Source organism: Colletotrichum siamense (genome assembly GCF_013390195.1).
Source record: "Colletotrichum siamense strain Cg363 chromosome Unknown KSG_Cg363_contig08, whole genome shotgun sequence".
Classification (NCBI taxonomy): domain Eukaryota; kingdom Fungi; phylum Ascomycota; class Sordariomycetes; order Glomerellales; family Glomerellaceae; genus Colletotrichum; species Colletotrichum siamense.
In genome coordinates, this window is record NW_023501021.1 from 1,160,484 (window position 1) to 1,173,666 (window position 13,183).

Here is a 13,183-nt window from a genome sequence, read left to right on the forward strand (position 1 = left end):
TCCGACTTTTCCCGATGCGCCCAGCCGTGGTATCGCGACGTACGCGAAACTGTCCAAGACCTTGGCCCCTTTGGATGAGCAGCAGTGATCGCTATATATATATACTCATTCCTGATCGCGATCACTAAACGGTGTTGGATGAGTGCGCGTATAGGTGCTTCATGGTAAGGTAGGCAGGTCACATCCAGCCCCCAAATCAGCCATCCACAAGAAAGCAATAGAATCTTTCCTGTGCAACACAACACCCGCACGATCCAGCAGCTTAATCAGGGGTACCGTAGCTTTCGCAAACGGCATGTTCGGGGCGAGAAGAACAGCGCGCCGCCTCATAGTAGAGAGAAGTGACCGCCCAGAGATCCAAGTTTTGCTGCTATCCCCAGGATGTCTTCGCTATGCATTCGCCGGTCGCCCAACAGACACTCACCGCCGCACCGAAACCCCTCGGACTTGAAACCGAGCTCTAGCCACAGTTTGCCCAATGCCAGGATCGCCAAAAACCACCCCTGTCCATCACGGAGATCCCGTACAAGGACTCAATGAGCTGCGCCGCTGACCGTTGGGGCGCCAGAGCCAGAGCCACAAACCAATTCGGGCTGCGCCACACCCTCCTTCAGTGACACCACGTCATCTTTGCTCTCAACGCCGCACCGGGGTTGCGCGTTCCAAGGCGGTTTTTGTCGCCTCAGAATGCTGAAGAACCAAACGAGCTCCAAATTTAAGGTTTGCGCTGACTTGAGTGAATTGGCTTGTGTCCGTATAGCCCGCCTGGTTTCCTCACTTTTCTCTCTTCATCGAGGACTAAAAACCAAACAGAAAACATAGTGTCTTGGAAAACCTGCAGTAAAGCTTGCATCGCCAAGATGGACACTACCCAGCAGCGCCATACACCAAGCTCCATCGCGGAGCAGGAGCTCTTCTTCCCGTCACCCAAGCCGAGCTCACAACAAGCTCAGGGACAGCATGAGTACGACCAGCAAACTCACAGCAGCAACCGCTGGTACGATGCCCTCAACAATGAGTCACCCACCGTCCCATCAGGCAGCGGAGTCCCTGCGGTGAACATTATACCCGCCACGCCCACGACCTATCGCTCCAATAGCGTGCGCTCGCAGTGGTCTTATAAGGACCCCAATAGGACGAAACATGCGGCTGACGCCGTCCCGGAGGAGGAGGAGGATGAGGAGGACAACATTTACGACCCCCCAAGTAAACCTCGGGTCGACATCTACGACCCCCCAGCAGACCACGGCAACAACACCGCTGACGACATTTACGATCCTCCCAGCAAAAGGAGTCCCTCGCCGCCATCACCTGTGGAGTCCAGAGTGACAGTCGACGAAATGGCGTCTTCATCGCAGCAGCCGCAACATCAGCCGGCGCAGGACAACTATTACGTATCACCCATGTCCGAGCCTGCCGTGCTGCATCATGACACCGGCTACTCACAGCCCCCCAATGGGCATCCCACCGCAGAAGACAAGGGCAAGGCGCCCGAGCCCGTCGTACATCACAACGACACTGGCTACACATACAGCGTACCGGATGGACACCGCATCCCCGATGACAAGGGCAAGTCGCCAGAACCTCCAGCATCCGTCCCCGTCCCCGAGGACCGTCCGCCCTTACCCGGTCCCAGGCCTTCTCACGAGCCGGAGGTCGCGGACTACTACGCCCAAGCACACGCGTCTGATCCCTCCATCCAGGAGCAAGAGGACCGAGACTACGCAATGGCATTGGCACTCCAGGAAGAGGAAGAAGGGAACCACAACCGGCCCGATCTGCCCCAGCGTCCATCACAGGGCTCATCTGGCTGGGGAAGCAGCGGGCCACTACCACCGCAACAGCCGTCTCATCCAATGTCCCCTGAAGACGAAGACCGCGCGCTCGCCATGCGCTTGCAGCATGAGGAAGAGCACGGCGGCCCGGCCCCGCCCCTTCCCGCGCGGCCGCACCCAGACGCCGTAGCAGCCATGCTCAAGCAACAGCAAGAGCCCGCACCGTTCACCAGGACACCATCCACAGAGGGCTTCATCGCGCCGCCGCGGCGCCAGGGCTCCGACTTTGGCGCCGACGACCCCAACAACCCGGTGCACTACTCGCGCGACCCGCACAAGCTGATCGCGTACCTGGTGCCGTTCCCGAAGCCGTGGATGGGTGCGCGGGGGCCCGCGCCGCCGGACAAGGGCGGCATGCCGACGCGGTTCTTGGTGTACACGCCGCCGCCGCCGCCGCTGCAGGCGCCGCCCGAGGGCGTCAAGGAGGGCGTCACGCACAAGGTGCAGCGCAAGTGGCAGGCGGAGGTGCGACAGGCGAAGCAGAGCGATGCCAAGACGACGAGCTGGGCGGGATTCAAGGCCAAGTGCACACGGGGCGTGGATAAGGCGATGCAGTATACCACGACGAGTAACCTTGATTTCCTCGCGCGCGTGACGCCTCCGCCGGCGCCGGCTTCGTCGTCATCGACGTCGAATCTTGCGCGCAAACTCTCGTTGAAGGGCAAGGGGCGGAGGAACAAGTCGAAGGATGGGAAGGATGGGGACGTCAAGGGGAAGGACAGCGTGGATGTTGATGAGAAGGCTGAGGAGAGTGGCAAGCCCGCTGACGAAACGACGAAGGCTGCTGACGAGAAGGCGAAGGAGGCTGGCGTGTATGACAAGGCCAGGGAGGCCGGGTCTGAGGAGAAGGCAAGGGAGGAGAATCCCTTCGAGGAGAAGTTTAGCGAAGAGAAGGCGCGCGATGAGAAGAGCGGCGGCAAGTTCTCGGAAGACATCAAGGAGGAGGACGTCCAGGACGACGACCCGGCGCACGGCTCCCACGAGACCAAGAAGACGGTCGGCGTGGAGGAGATCGTCTTCGTCTACCCGCCGTCGATGAACATGACGCCAGAGCAGATGCGGGAGGAGTTTGTCAACACGATGCTGCGGACAAAGTCCAAGGCGCAGCGAGACGCCATCATCGCGACGGGCCTGCTCCCCGTCTCGTTGGCGATCGACCTCGTCATGATTGCCATCAGCGGGCTCTTCGAGGTCAATGGTCAGTATATCTTGGTTACTAATGGTAATCTGTCCGTCAATGCTAACATGAGCGACAGCTGTGTGGGCGTACTTCACCATCAAGGGCACCAAGACCGCCCGCTCCGTGACGAAGCGCATCGCGTCGACATCCCAGGATCCCGAGACCATCGACCCCGAGAAGTCTGAAAAGGAGCTGGAGAAGGAGAATAAGCTCAAGATCACGTTCAAGCCCGCGCATCGCATCGACGTTCTCTCCAGCTACCTGTACGCCGAGTGCCACCGCGTGGACTCGCGGCTGTTCCCGCGGTACAGCCACGCACCGACTGAAGTGTGAGTTTCATTCCCCGGTAATATGTCTCTAATGTGTAAACACCTGCTGACATCGGTAAAATAGTGAGTGCTTGGAGGCCATCGGCTGGTCGCCGTCGCGGACCGGCGGGCAGAAGAACTGGGAGGACGAGGCGTGGGAGGTCAACGACGTCAAGGACGACTTGAAGGTGGTGATGCACAAGGGCGCAAAGGAGTGGAGGAAGTGGTGCAACAGGTACGAGAAGGACCCGGAGAAGAGCTTGAAGAAGTAGTAGACGCTTTTTTCTTTCTTTCTTTGGTGAATATATTTCAAATGCACATTTCAGAACCGATGCCCAACGAGTGTATCTTTCAAGCTTTACGGATGCCACCGAAACCGCCTTCCAATAGTCACTGCTGTTGCAAGATTTGGCGTGACTACTGTCCATACCCCTGAAATTGTCAATCCGAAAGGCGCGCCATGATCTAGAAGATTCCGTCAGACCAGGCCGCTCGGCCCCATCTTTCACTCCAGGCAACCACGGTGACTGTCAGCCCGCATCGCCTCTCGACTTAAGATCAAGACAAGAGAGGAATAATTCAACAAGAAAGCAACGGCTGGGTAGCTCAGGTGGTAGAGCGGCGCGTATTCCATATCTTCCAGGCGCAGGTCGCGTGTTCGACTCATGCCCCAGTCGTGATCTCTCTTTTTATGTCGTTTTGGAGTGTTTGCTAGGGTATGTTGCGATGGCCAGGACCTATGAACTTCACTGCGAATGATGGACAACTTCAGCGCCAGAGAAAAGAGATGGATTTTGGGCCGAGAAGCTGAGAAGCTGCTATTCTTCATTCTGTTTAGCTTAGCTGAAAGCTCTCAACTACAAGTATCGGTTAAATAGCTGGAGCTATTCTTACTTATACTGGCTCGTAGTTTCTATTTCTATGTTGTCTCTAGTGTCCGTGCCTTCTAGATTATCTTCATCGTCCCCGTCACCCTCGTCGTCCCCCATTCTTGCTAAGAATGGCATCCGTCAGTCATCTAATACACTGCCGTCACTGGCCCCCTTGACCCATTGCTAGTGTTCTCACCTACACGCCTCTCACAGCTTGGCTGACGACGTCATCACATGATTTATTGACATGTGGGAAATCAGACTACCAAAGGTGCCAGGCATCATACGGAGCACCATCCGATTCGGTCCGGCTCCGAGCCATGGTGCTCCCGCCCCCGGAGACGGGTTGCTCGGCAAGCCAGTGGACTGGTTGACTGGGAATTGTCCCGCTGCCCGCTTTCATTTCCTTTTGTTTGTCTTCTCCACCGCCTCCGCACTTTGCCATGCGGGGTAGCCCGGCTCCCGAGCTCTCCACTCGTTCAAGCGGTCCAATGCCGTCACCGTTTTTCTCCAACAAACCTTCCCCGCGACAAGGGCCTCCCTGCTCTCCCGGCCCCAAAACCTTGATCGCCCACAGCTCCGGCAAAAACCAACCCCATCCACCGGCGTGGTACGCAGCCAGACCAACCCTCATGACCAGACAGGTTCGAGAGAGTATGACGATGCTAATTCACGCTGGAAGGGGCAGGAAACAGCATATGCGGGGATTGCGGAGCCGACCCAGCCAACTAGACTGACCGACCAACCCTTTGCTCTCCACGGATACGGACACCTCGCCGGCCAATCCACCGAGGACAGGAAATGGCAGCGGCTCATGAAGGTGCCGCCGCGGGCGGTGGCCTTAAAAAGGACGCCGGCGTCCTTTTCGCCTTCCCTCGACGCAACGTTCGTCGTTCCATTGCAGCTTCTACACGTGGTCGTTGGCGCAACTTTGTTTCCATAATGAAGGTGACGGCCCTCGCGATCGCCGCCGCGACCCTCGTGTCGTCGGCGTGCGGCCAGTACATGAAGACCCCCGTCATGGGGCGGTACACTGCCCAGAGGCAGTCCGTCAGACAGGCGACCAACGACTCCAGCAACGCCTGGCCGTATGGCCCCTTCAGCACCCAAGGCCGCGACATCGTCAACAGTCGCGGCGAGGTCATCACATGGGCTGGCGTCAATTGGCCCATGAGCGGCGAGACCATGGTCCCCGAGGGCCTGGAATGGTCCTCTGTCGACAAGATTCTGGACAGTGTCGCCAGCATTGGCTTCAACTACATCCGAATGTAAGCCCTCCCCCTACATGTTTCCTTCACGGTAGTCACTCAACTAACTCACCCTTCATCAGGGGCTACGCCATTGAGATGGTGGACCAAATCTACGACCGCGAAGGCGAAGACGTCCCGCTCGAGGTCGCCATGATCAACGCTCTCGGCTACGTCAACGGCACCAAGGTCACCAACGAGATCATCAAGCAGAACCCGACCTGGACGCGCGAGACCACCCGCTTCGAGATCTGGTCCGACATCGCCAAGGCCGCCCTCGACCGCGGTATCTTCATCTCCCCGGACGTCCACGTCAGCAAGGCCATGTGGTGCTGCTCCCACACCGACGGCAACGGCTGGTTCGACGACGTCTACTTCAACACCACCCACTGGCGCCGCGGCCTCTCCTACGTCGCCAACTGGGCCCGCGACCACCCCAACATCGTCTCCATGTCCCTGCGCAACGAGGTCCGCGAGTCCTGGAACAAGACCGACCTGTACTACAACTGGGACACCCTCGTCGGCAACTTCTCCGCCGGCGCCGACGCCATCCACGAGGCCAACCCGGACGTGCTCATCCTCTGGGGCGGCATGCAGTACGGCCAGGACCTCTCCGCGCTCACGAGCGGCAAGAACTACCTCACCGCGCCGTGCTACAAGTGCACCGCCATCCGCGACGCCGCCCGCCGCGAGCCCAAGGTCTTCGACGTCGACGCGCACGCCTGGGCCGACAAGCTCGTCTGGGAGCTGCACCTGTACAAGATGAGCGAAGACGTCGACACGGGCACCTGTCCCATCATCGAGGCCGGGTTTTACCGCTCCGGGTTCAACGCGCTTGGTATCGACAAGCCGGCCGCGTGTAATATTACCGGCGACTGCCCAAAGGCGAGCCGTCTGACGCCCGTCATCCTGTCCGAGTTTGGCAACGCGCAGGACGACACGATGCGCAACGACACTCTGCAGGTCTGCCTGCGCGAGTTCACCGTCAAGAACAAGATCAGCTGGATGATGTGGGGGCTGGCGGGCAGCTACCGTATTCGTTCAGGCGCGCAGGGTGTCTTTGACGGCTGGGCGCTGGGCAACTACGAGTGGAACGGATGGAATGACCCGGGCACCATTGAGGATGTCTGGAAGCCGTGGGTGAAGAGCATGAATGTCACGACGAAGGCTTAAGCAGAGAGCACTGTGGTATTTGATCTAATTATAGTTAATCGAGATAATTCGTATTTCACATCCTCCGTTGCATCCTATGGTTCAACTCAGACCCGGCAAAGCCGTCCTTCACCCACCACTTCCCATCCCTCGTTACCAACGCACGGCTCGCACCAGAGCACGTCTTCCGGGTCGACGGTCTTCTTGATACTGAGAAGTCGCTCGTAGTTGGCTCCCCAGTAGGCCTGCTGCCAGTCCTTTTCATACACAGAGCCCTGTGACCCAATAAGCAACCCATCCTCCAGCTCGAATGCGGATCACTCACCTCGTTGATATAAGACCCCATATTGGGAGCCAACTCCCGCAACCCCTCCGCCGCCGCATCAACAAGCTCAATCGCCTCCCGTTTAGCCGTGGCATTCATCGCAGGGAACTGGGTCGTCGCCACTGTGCACACATTATTAGTCTTCACCACATCTCACCCGGTGCATACTCAAATACTCACTCGCGTGGACATACGCCCTCCTCCAAGCCGGATGCACCGCATTCCCACCCCCTCGCGGCATCGCCTCGTGCACACCCCTCCCCGAGACCAAAAACGCCGTCACGCGTCCCACCCTCTCCGTGGCCGTCCCAACCGCCGCCGCCAGCGCGTCCACATCCTCAGTCAGAGCCGCCTCGTCGAGCAGTCGCGATGCAAAGATGAGGTGGTACCCCACGGGCCGCGCGTCGCGGTACTTGTCGAACCAGTCGAACCACGACGCGAACTGTTCCGTCTGCAGCACGAACACGGCCTCGGGCCAGCGCGCGGCGATGGTTGCGTTGATGGGCTGCCAGAGCTCCTGCATCGCTTCTGAGTCCGGCTGGTCTTGCAGCAGGGCGACGCCCATCATGCCTGCGATCTGCGCCGGCAGGCTTTGTACCGGGAAGGGGTTGCCCATGAGCACGCGCGAGGAGGTGCAGTACATGGACATGCCGGCGCGTTCGAGCGCGGGCATCTGGGAGAGGACGTACGCCGTGAGCGCGGGTAGGTAGGGAGCGTCGGGCTCGGTTCTGACGGCCCAGAAGGTATGAGTGATTACAGGCGAGGGGTGCGTTGAGAAGGTGATGGATGTGATGACGCCGAACGTGCCGGGGCCGCCCTACTCTCGTGTTATCATCAACAAGTTCATATCGATTTCAGATTCTGTGCGCTCTTACACCGCGCATAGCCCAGAACAGATCCATATTCTGCGCCTCGTTGATCGTCATGATCTCGCCCTTGGGCGAGATGATCTCCATCTGCAGAACATTGTCCGCCGCCATGCCGTACCGCGGTCCCAGTAGCGAGTGGCCGCCTCCGGGGGTGAACCCGCCGACTCCCACCGTCCCGCACCCGCCGCCGACGATGGCCTGCCCATGCTCGGCCAGGGCCTTCTGCGCGTTGTACAGCTCGGTGCCGCCCCCGACGGTGACGGCGTTCCCCTCGATGGCGATATCGCTTCCGGCAAGTTGGAACCCAGCGCCGTGGTACTGCACATCTTGCATGTGGTGCACCCAGATCGAAAGAGAGCCCGGAGCAAAAGAGCGGCCTAGGTAATCGTGCCCCGTACTTTTGATGATCAACCTCACATTATTCTCCCGCGCTACACTCGTTAAACAACCGGTCCATCATGACGAGAAGACGGGTACAAACGCACCAAAGTCAACACCAAACTTGACGTGCTCCGGCGTGGTCGCGTTCACGACGAACGCAGAGTATCCGTCAGCGCGACACAGATAAGCCGCGTCAGGGAGGCAGGTGTCATTGCTCCAGTTGTCCCACATGACGGAGACGGGGTCGGCCTTGTGGAAGTCGAAGCGGCTCCATCCGGCCTGCGCGGCGGCGCACCGGTCGGCGTCGTAGGTCGGTTCTCCGGGATGGCAGACAGCTCCAGGAGCAGCCGGCTGCAGCAGTCGGCCTCCAAGAGACTCATTGAGCGCGGCCCAGGATTCTGTGGACGGCCAGTCAGCGCTGCTTGGGAAGGACTTGCATGGTGTCGTGGTGTCTGCCGAACTCCATGGCAGGGATGCTAGGGCTAGAGTGAGGGGTGGAAGGAAAGTGGAGGATAGCATTGTGGGAAAGGAATTATGGAGGCTTACCGGGCTTGAGAAGGTGAATATCGAGACGAAGGAGTCTCCCCTTTTTAAGCCGGGAGCTTTGAGGTTCCAAGACGAGGTGGGTAGGACAGACGGCCTCGCCTTTGTTCAGCTGCCAGCTGCGGCGCGGTTGAGATGCAGCAGCGAGATGAAGCAAGGCACCAAATTTCTCGGAAAGGAAATCGCCAGCAGGAGAAATGCTACGTTGTGTTGGTTACGCTGCAGCGTGTTGGTGATTCCCTGCCCGGGCGTCCTGGACCCCAGTTCAAGTCCGAGGAGTGGATCACGTTCGGTGTTGAGGTGTAAGGCGCAGTCTTGTCGCGTTGCACAAAGAAATGTTGGATGTGTTCTTGTGAGAGATTTTGTGTCGCGGGACAAGAAAGATAAGGCTCTCCGCCTTCAGCCGCTGACGGAGCGGTGTTACCCATCAGGTACATATAGTGGTGTCACTTGGGAGCGCATTGGATGGGCCAACGGGGAGAGGCCCGGCCAACTGCATATGGACGTCAAGGGATGATGTGCCCAATCACAACTACCTCTTCGTTCTCGGCATGGTCTAAGACAGAATACCTAACATGACCGTTAAGTGACACTTGCCTGTCAATCAAACAGCCTTGCCGTCCGGTCCTCAGCCGCCAACCTCTCCAAGTGATCCTCACGAAAGTGTGCGTACCACCCAAGAAACTTGGGAATGCTCTCAAAGACATACATCCCTCTCTCCCACAAATTCATAACGTACCGCCATTTCCATCCATCCTCGCCCGGCTTACGGCAGTACACCACGCAACACGAGGCGTCCTGCCCATCCCCCGAGTTCCACCCGCCTCCCATCGTCCAGCCTTGAGGGTCCCAGCCGTTCAGCCCTGTCTCGTCTTCCAACTCTTCCGGTGTCTCGACCCGGCGCGCGTCCATTATCAGAGACCAGAAGGTCAGCTGCTGGTGGTTGTGATACGGCATCCCGGGGCCAATCAGGCCGTGGACTTCCTCGGCCACGACGCGGAGCTCTGTGGGAAATCTGATCGCGTCTCTGATGTCTTCGTGCGACTTTTTCCGCAGAGCCTCTTCCATGTGAGGTACGTAGGCAAACAGGAGCAGAGCGCCGTTTGCCGGGTCTGGGCTGATTGTACTGTCCATTCCGCTCAACTGGGCTATCTCATCCCAATGGGTAAGAACATCCTCCGGCAACCTGATGACCTCAACGAATTCGCCGAGTCCCAATCGTTCTTTGAGGTATTCCATGCGGGCATTATTGATTTCTTCGTCTGTCCAGTCCTGGTCCAGCGGCAACTGCCTCGAGACATACTCCACATACAGCCCCATGTTCTTCCGGATCTGGGACGCGACGTGCGCGCGATAGGCTCCTAGTGCCTCAAAAACCTTGGCTCGGTCGGCTTCCATGGTGAAGGCGGTGAACTTGGACGTGTCTGGCGCGAGCCGAGCCGCAGGGATCGAGTTGAGTCGATGTCGTGGAGGAGTTTGAGACAGATGCTAGGCTGCGGCATAGAAACGATCGTCAGGCGTATTCCTCGTACATGCAACAATGTTCTAGGCTGCATCGGATGGCGTCAACGTTAGCTACAGCCTAAATGAAATTCACATCGAAAATTCCGACGCATAATCATCAAGAAACTTTCTTGTGTCAACGTCCCTTTTGTTTGTAAGTTAGGTCTTTGACTATTGAAAAATTAGAGAGCTGCAGAAGCGCTCAGAGTTGCATCATCCCCTGGACTGGGGGTTGACTGTTAATGGTAACGGAGGTAAAGGATATTCTTTTTATCCTCTTTACATAGATCGACCTTTTTCTATAGCGGTTGGTAGATTTCATACCTTGAAAAGGGTGCATGACGAGAGCTGGGAGTGTCTGTTGACCCTGAGTTCTACCTGCAGTTGATAGAATAAGGAGATCCAACTTTCCAGTGTCTGCGCAGCCATATTTACTGTGCATACAGACACTTCGATTAGGGACGATGGTACCTAGCAGAGACAACGGCAGGATGACTACAGTACTAGAAGTAGTAATAACGATAGCAGGGACGATAATAATAATGACGACGAGGATAACAATAAGGATGACTACAAGGACGACGATAAGGACGACGATAAGGACGACGATAAGGACGACGATAAGGACGACGACAAGGACGACGACAAGGACGACGACAAAGACGACGACGACGACAACAACAACAACAATAACAAGGACATTAACAACGACAAGGACAATAACGAGGATAGCAAGGGTAACGAGGATAATAACGACAACAACAGTAGTAAAATAGAGTAATAAGCGTATAGAGACAGTTAGAGCTCTGGCATAAGAAACATGAGGCTTTCAGGGCATGCTTAGCCGTAGCATAGGCGACAGTTCCAGGTGAAGACAATTGGATTTGTCTGCAACAGAGCATAATTATACTACATTATGTATTCTGCTCTTCGATAAATAATCGTAGTCATAGAAAAATTATCGATAGAACGACAGAAAGAGCAGAGACGAAAAAGGCTGCAGTGACAGTAAGGGTAGCTGGCGTGACAGAGACAAGAAGGACAGAGAAATGTTATTTTCCCCGGATATCTTGGCACATCTCTAGATGCTGCCTTTCTCTAAGGCTCTCAAGCTCTTTACACATGAACCCAGCAGTTGCGCTCGTGCGTGTAACGATTTTCTCATAGCGAAAGAAGGTAAAAAACACGTATTCTCCCTGGGGAATCTTATAGAACCTCCTAAAAGCTAACTCCAACCATGATCTATAAAATTCGCCATGCACCACACAAGCATCCTTCCCTTCACCACCTCCACCCACAACCAAATGCGCTCCTTCGCCTCGTCATCGCTCACTTCGGCTGGCCCGGGTCAACATACCCAGACCCCCGGCGGCACACCTTACCAACCGCGCTGTTCTCGCACGGGAACGTGTCCGGGCACGTGTTGAATGTGTAGAAGTCCGTCTGGCAGCACTCGGCGATGCTGTAGCAGCTGTCCGTGGGGATGTTGCAGACGCCAGCCTGTGTCACGTTAGCAAGAAAAGCTTCCGGGGCGGGTGCATCACGAGAGAAAGAGAAGGGGAGGTGTTGGCTCATTGAACGTAAACGTACCTCGTTGAGACGAAAATCAAACTGCGAATCGCAGCAAAACTTGGTCAACCCAATGTCCCCGCCGGACCGGTCCGAGTTCATGCAGTAGCCCATCGAGCGCGCGGCCATCGCGCCGGCGGTGAGGGATGCGATCGTAAGGAAGGTTGAGGGATGCATCGTGGGTTATCTTATGTGGCAATAGAAAGAACGTGGTTGTGTGGACTCAGACCGAAAGCGACAGTACAACTTCAACCCAAGATGCAAGACCAGTCTCGAATGGCGCAAACAGACTTCATAAAGAAAAACCAAACCCAGCGGCCGTCAGGCCGAGTCACGCAAATTAAAAGATCAGCAAAGCCATATGACCACCGCAACTTACAATCGCAGGCCTGGCCGAACACCTCGCCTAGCCTTGGCAGCTTCACACAAATGAACTCCAGCCTCATAGGGAGTATGTAGAAGCCGCAATCAAACTAGGTTTGCAAGGCCAGCATATAACTTTTCCCGCGTATATTAATCTCAATGCAGTTGGTTAGGTTAGATATTCTTAGACCCCAAGTTCTTCCCCGTGCAACCAACCGTCTGGGTTTGCCCGAGTCAGGACTACAAGCTCAAGACAGCTGGCAATCCGACCGCACGTAGGCAGAAAAAGTATAATTGACCTGCGCCCCTTATTTGGCTTCGGGAGCGCCGTTGCGGACTACAGCGCGTGCTGTAACTATTATGACGAGAATGCCGACCAGTTTTCTGCAGAGCGAATAGGCATTCTCAGTAGAATGACAACGAGAGAGACTACGGCTAAGCTTTGCGTCTAATATACGTGCTGAAACTCTCTGCTGGGTTACCAAGTCAATTGAAGTGGCCTTTAGAGTTTGGTTGTAGATTCCAAGCGAGATCTCGAGCAACACTCGCCTATTCTTTACTCCACTGCGACATACCATTGAGCAGCGAGGCTGGAAGGCACAAGGCGATTAAAGGTAACGGAGTCACCCGTCCGCCGATAGACAACTCTCTTGCGGGTTATGTCACTCGAACAATTAGTCTTTGCAAATAAACGTGACAAATCTCATCGTTTTCTGTTGGCCATCATGCAAGTGCCGCCGTCAACAATACTCAACTCACGCAAAATTATTGACCATCGTCATGCTCTGAATCTGTGTAATTACTCTTTGACTCGTACCCGGTTATATACAAGCATACACAAACCGCGCGTTTAAGAAAACTGTCACCGACCCGCCAACCCAGGCCCGAGAAACGCGAGCAAAATAGCAAACGTGTAGAGTGAACACCAGTCGTTCCGCAGAGGCAAAATAAAAAATAAAAAAAGAACTGGGTAACCAAGTGTAAAAGGACCGTCTGACAGCTTCAAGGAAAATATGCTTTTTTGAACCGGTTTGAC

General features: G+C 56.2%; 4 protein-coding genes across 4 annotated transcripts; 2 read left to right on the top strand and 2 right to left on the bottom strand.

Moving 5' to 3' along the window:
• Positions 1 to 860: 860 nt before the first annotated feature.
• Positions 861 to 3,595, top strand: CGCS363_v011927 (uncharacterized protein; the record flags this gene model as incomplete). Its single annotated transcript, XM_036643776.1, has 3 exons — positions 861 to 3,033; positions 3,092 to 3,344; positions 3,409 to 3,595. 3 exons carry the CDS (start codon positions 861 to 863, stop codon positions 3,593 to 3,595), a joined length of 2,613 nt encoding a protein of 870 aa, XP_036490747.1.
• Positions 3,596 to 5,137: 1,542 nt separating this feature from the next.
• Positions 5,138 to 6,615, top strand: GH5FP-1 (Glycosyl hydrolase 5 family protein; the record flags this gene model as incomplete). Its single annotated transcript, XM_036643777.1, has 2 exons — positions 5,138 to 5,463; positions 5,526 to 6,615. 2 exons carry the CDS (start codon positions 5,138 to 5,140, stop codon positions 6,613 to 6,615), a joined length of 1,416 nt encoding a protein of 471 aa, XP_036490826.1.
• An 81-nt stretch (positions 6,616 to 6,696) lies between these two features.
• On the bottom strand, positions 6,697 to 10,110 carry ZEB1-1 (FAD-linked oxidoreductase ZEB1; the record flags this gene model as incomplete). Its single annotated transcript, XM_036643778.1, has 7 exons — positions 6,697 to 6,700; positions 6,760 to 6,869; positions 6,920 to 7,041; positions 7,100 to 7,736; positions 7,795 to 8,219; positions 8,274 to 8,567; positions 9,483 to 10,110. 7 exons carry the CDS (start codon positions 10,108 to 10,110, stop codon positions 6,697 to 6,699), a joined length of 2,220 nt encoding a protein of 739 aa, XP_036490825.1.
• Positions 10,111 to 11,544: 1,434 nt separating this feature from the next.
• Positions 11,545 to 11,961, bottom strand: CGCS363_v011930 (uncharacterized protein; the record flags this gene model as incomplete). Its single annotated transcript, XM_036643779.1, has 3 exons — positions 11,545 to 11,547; positions 11,602 to 11,715; positions 11,806 to 11,961. 3 exons carry the CDS (start codon positions 11,959 to 11,961, stop codon positions 11,545 to 11,547), a joined length of 273 nt encoding a protein of 90 aa, XP_036490857.1.
• Between the last annotated feature and the right edge of the window lie 1,222 nt (positions 11,962 to 13,183).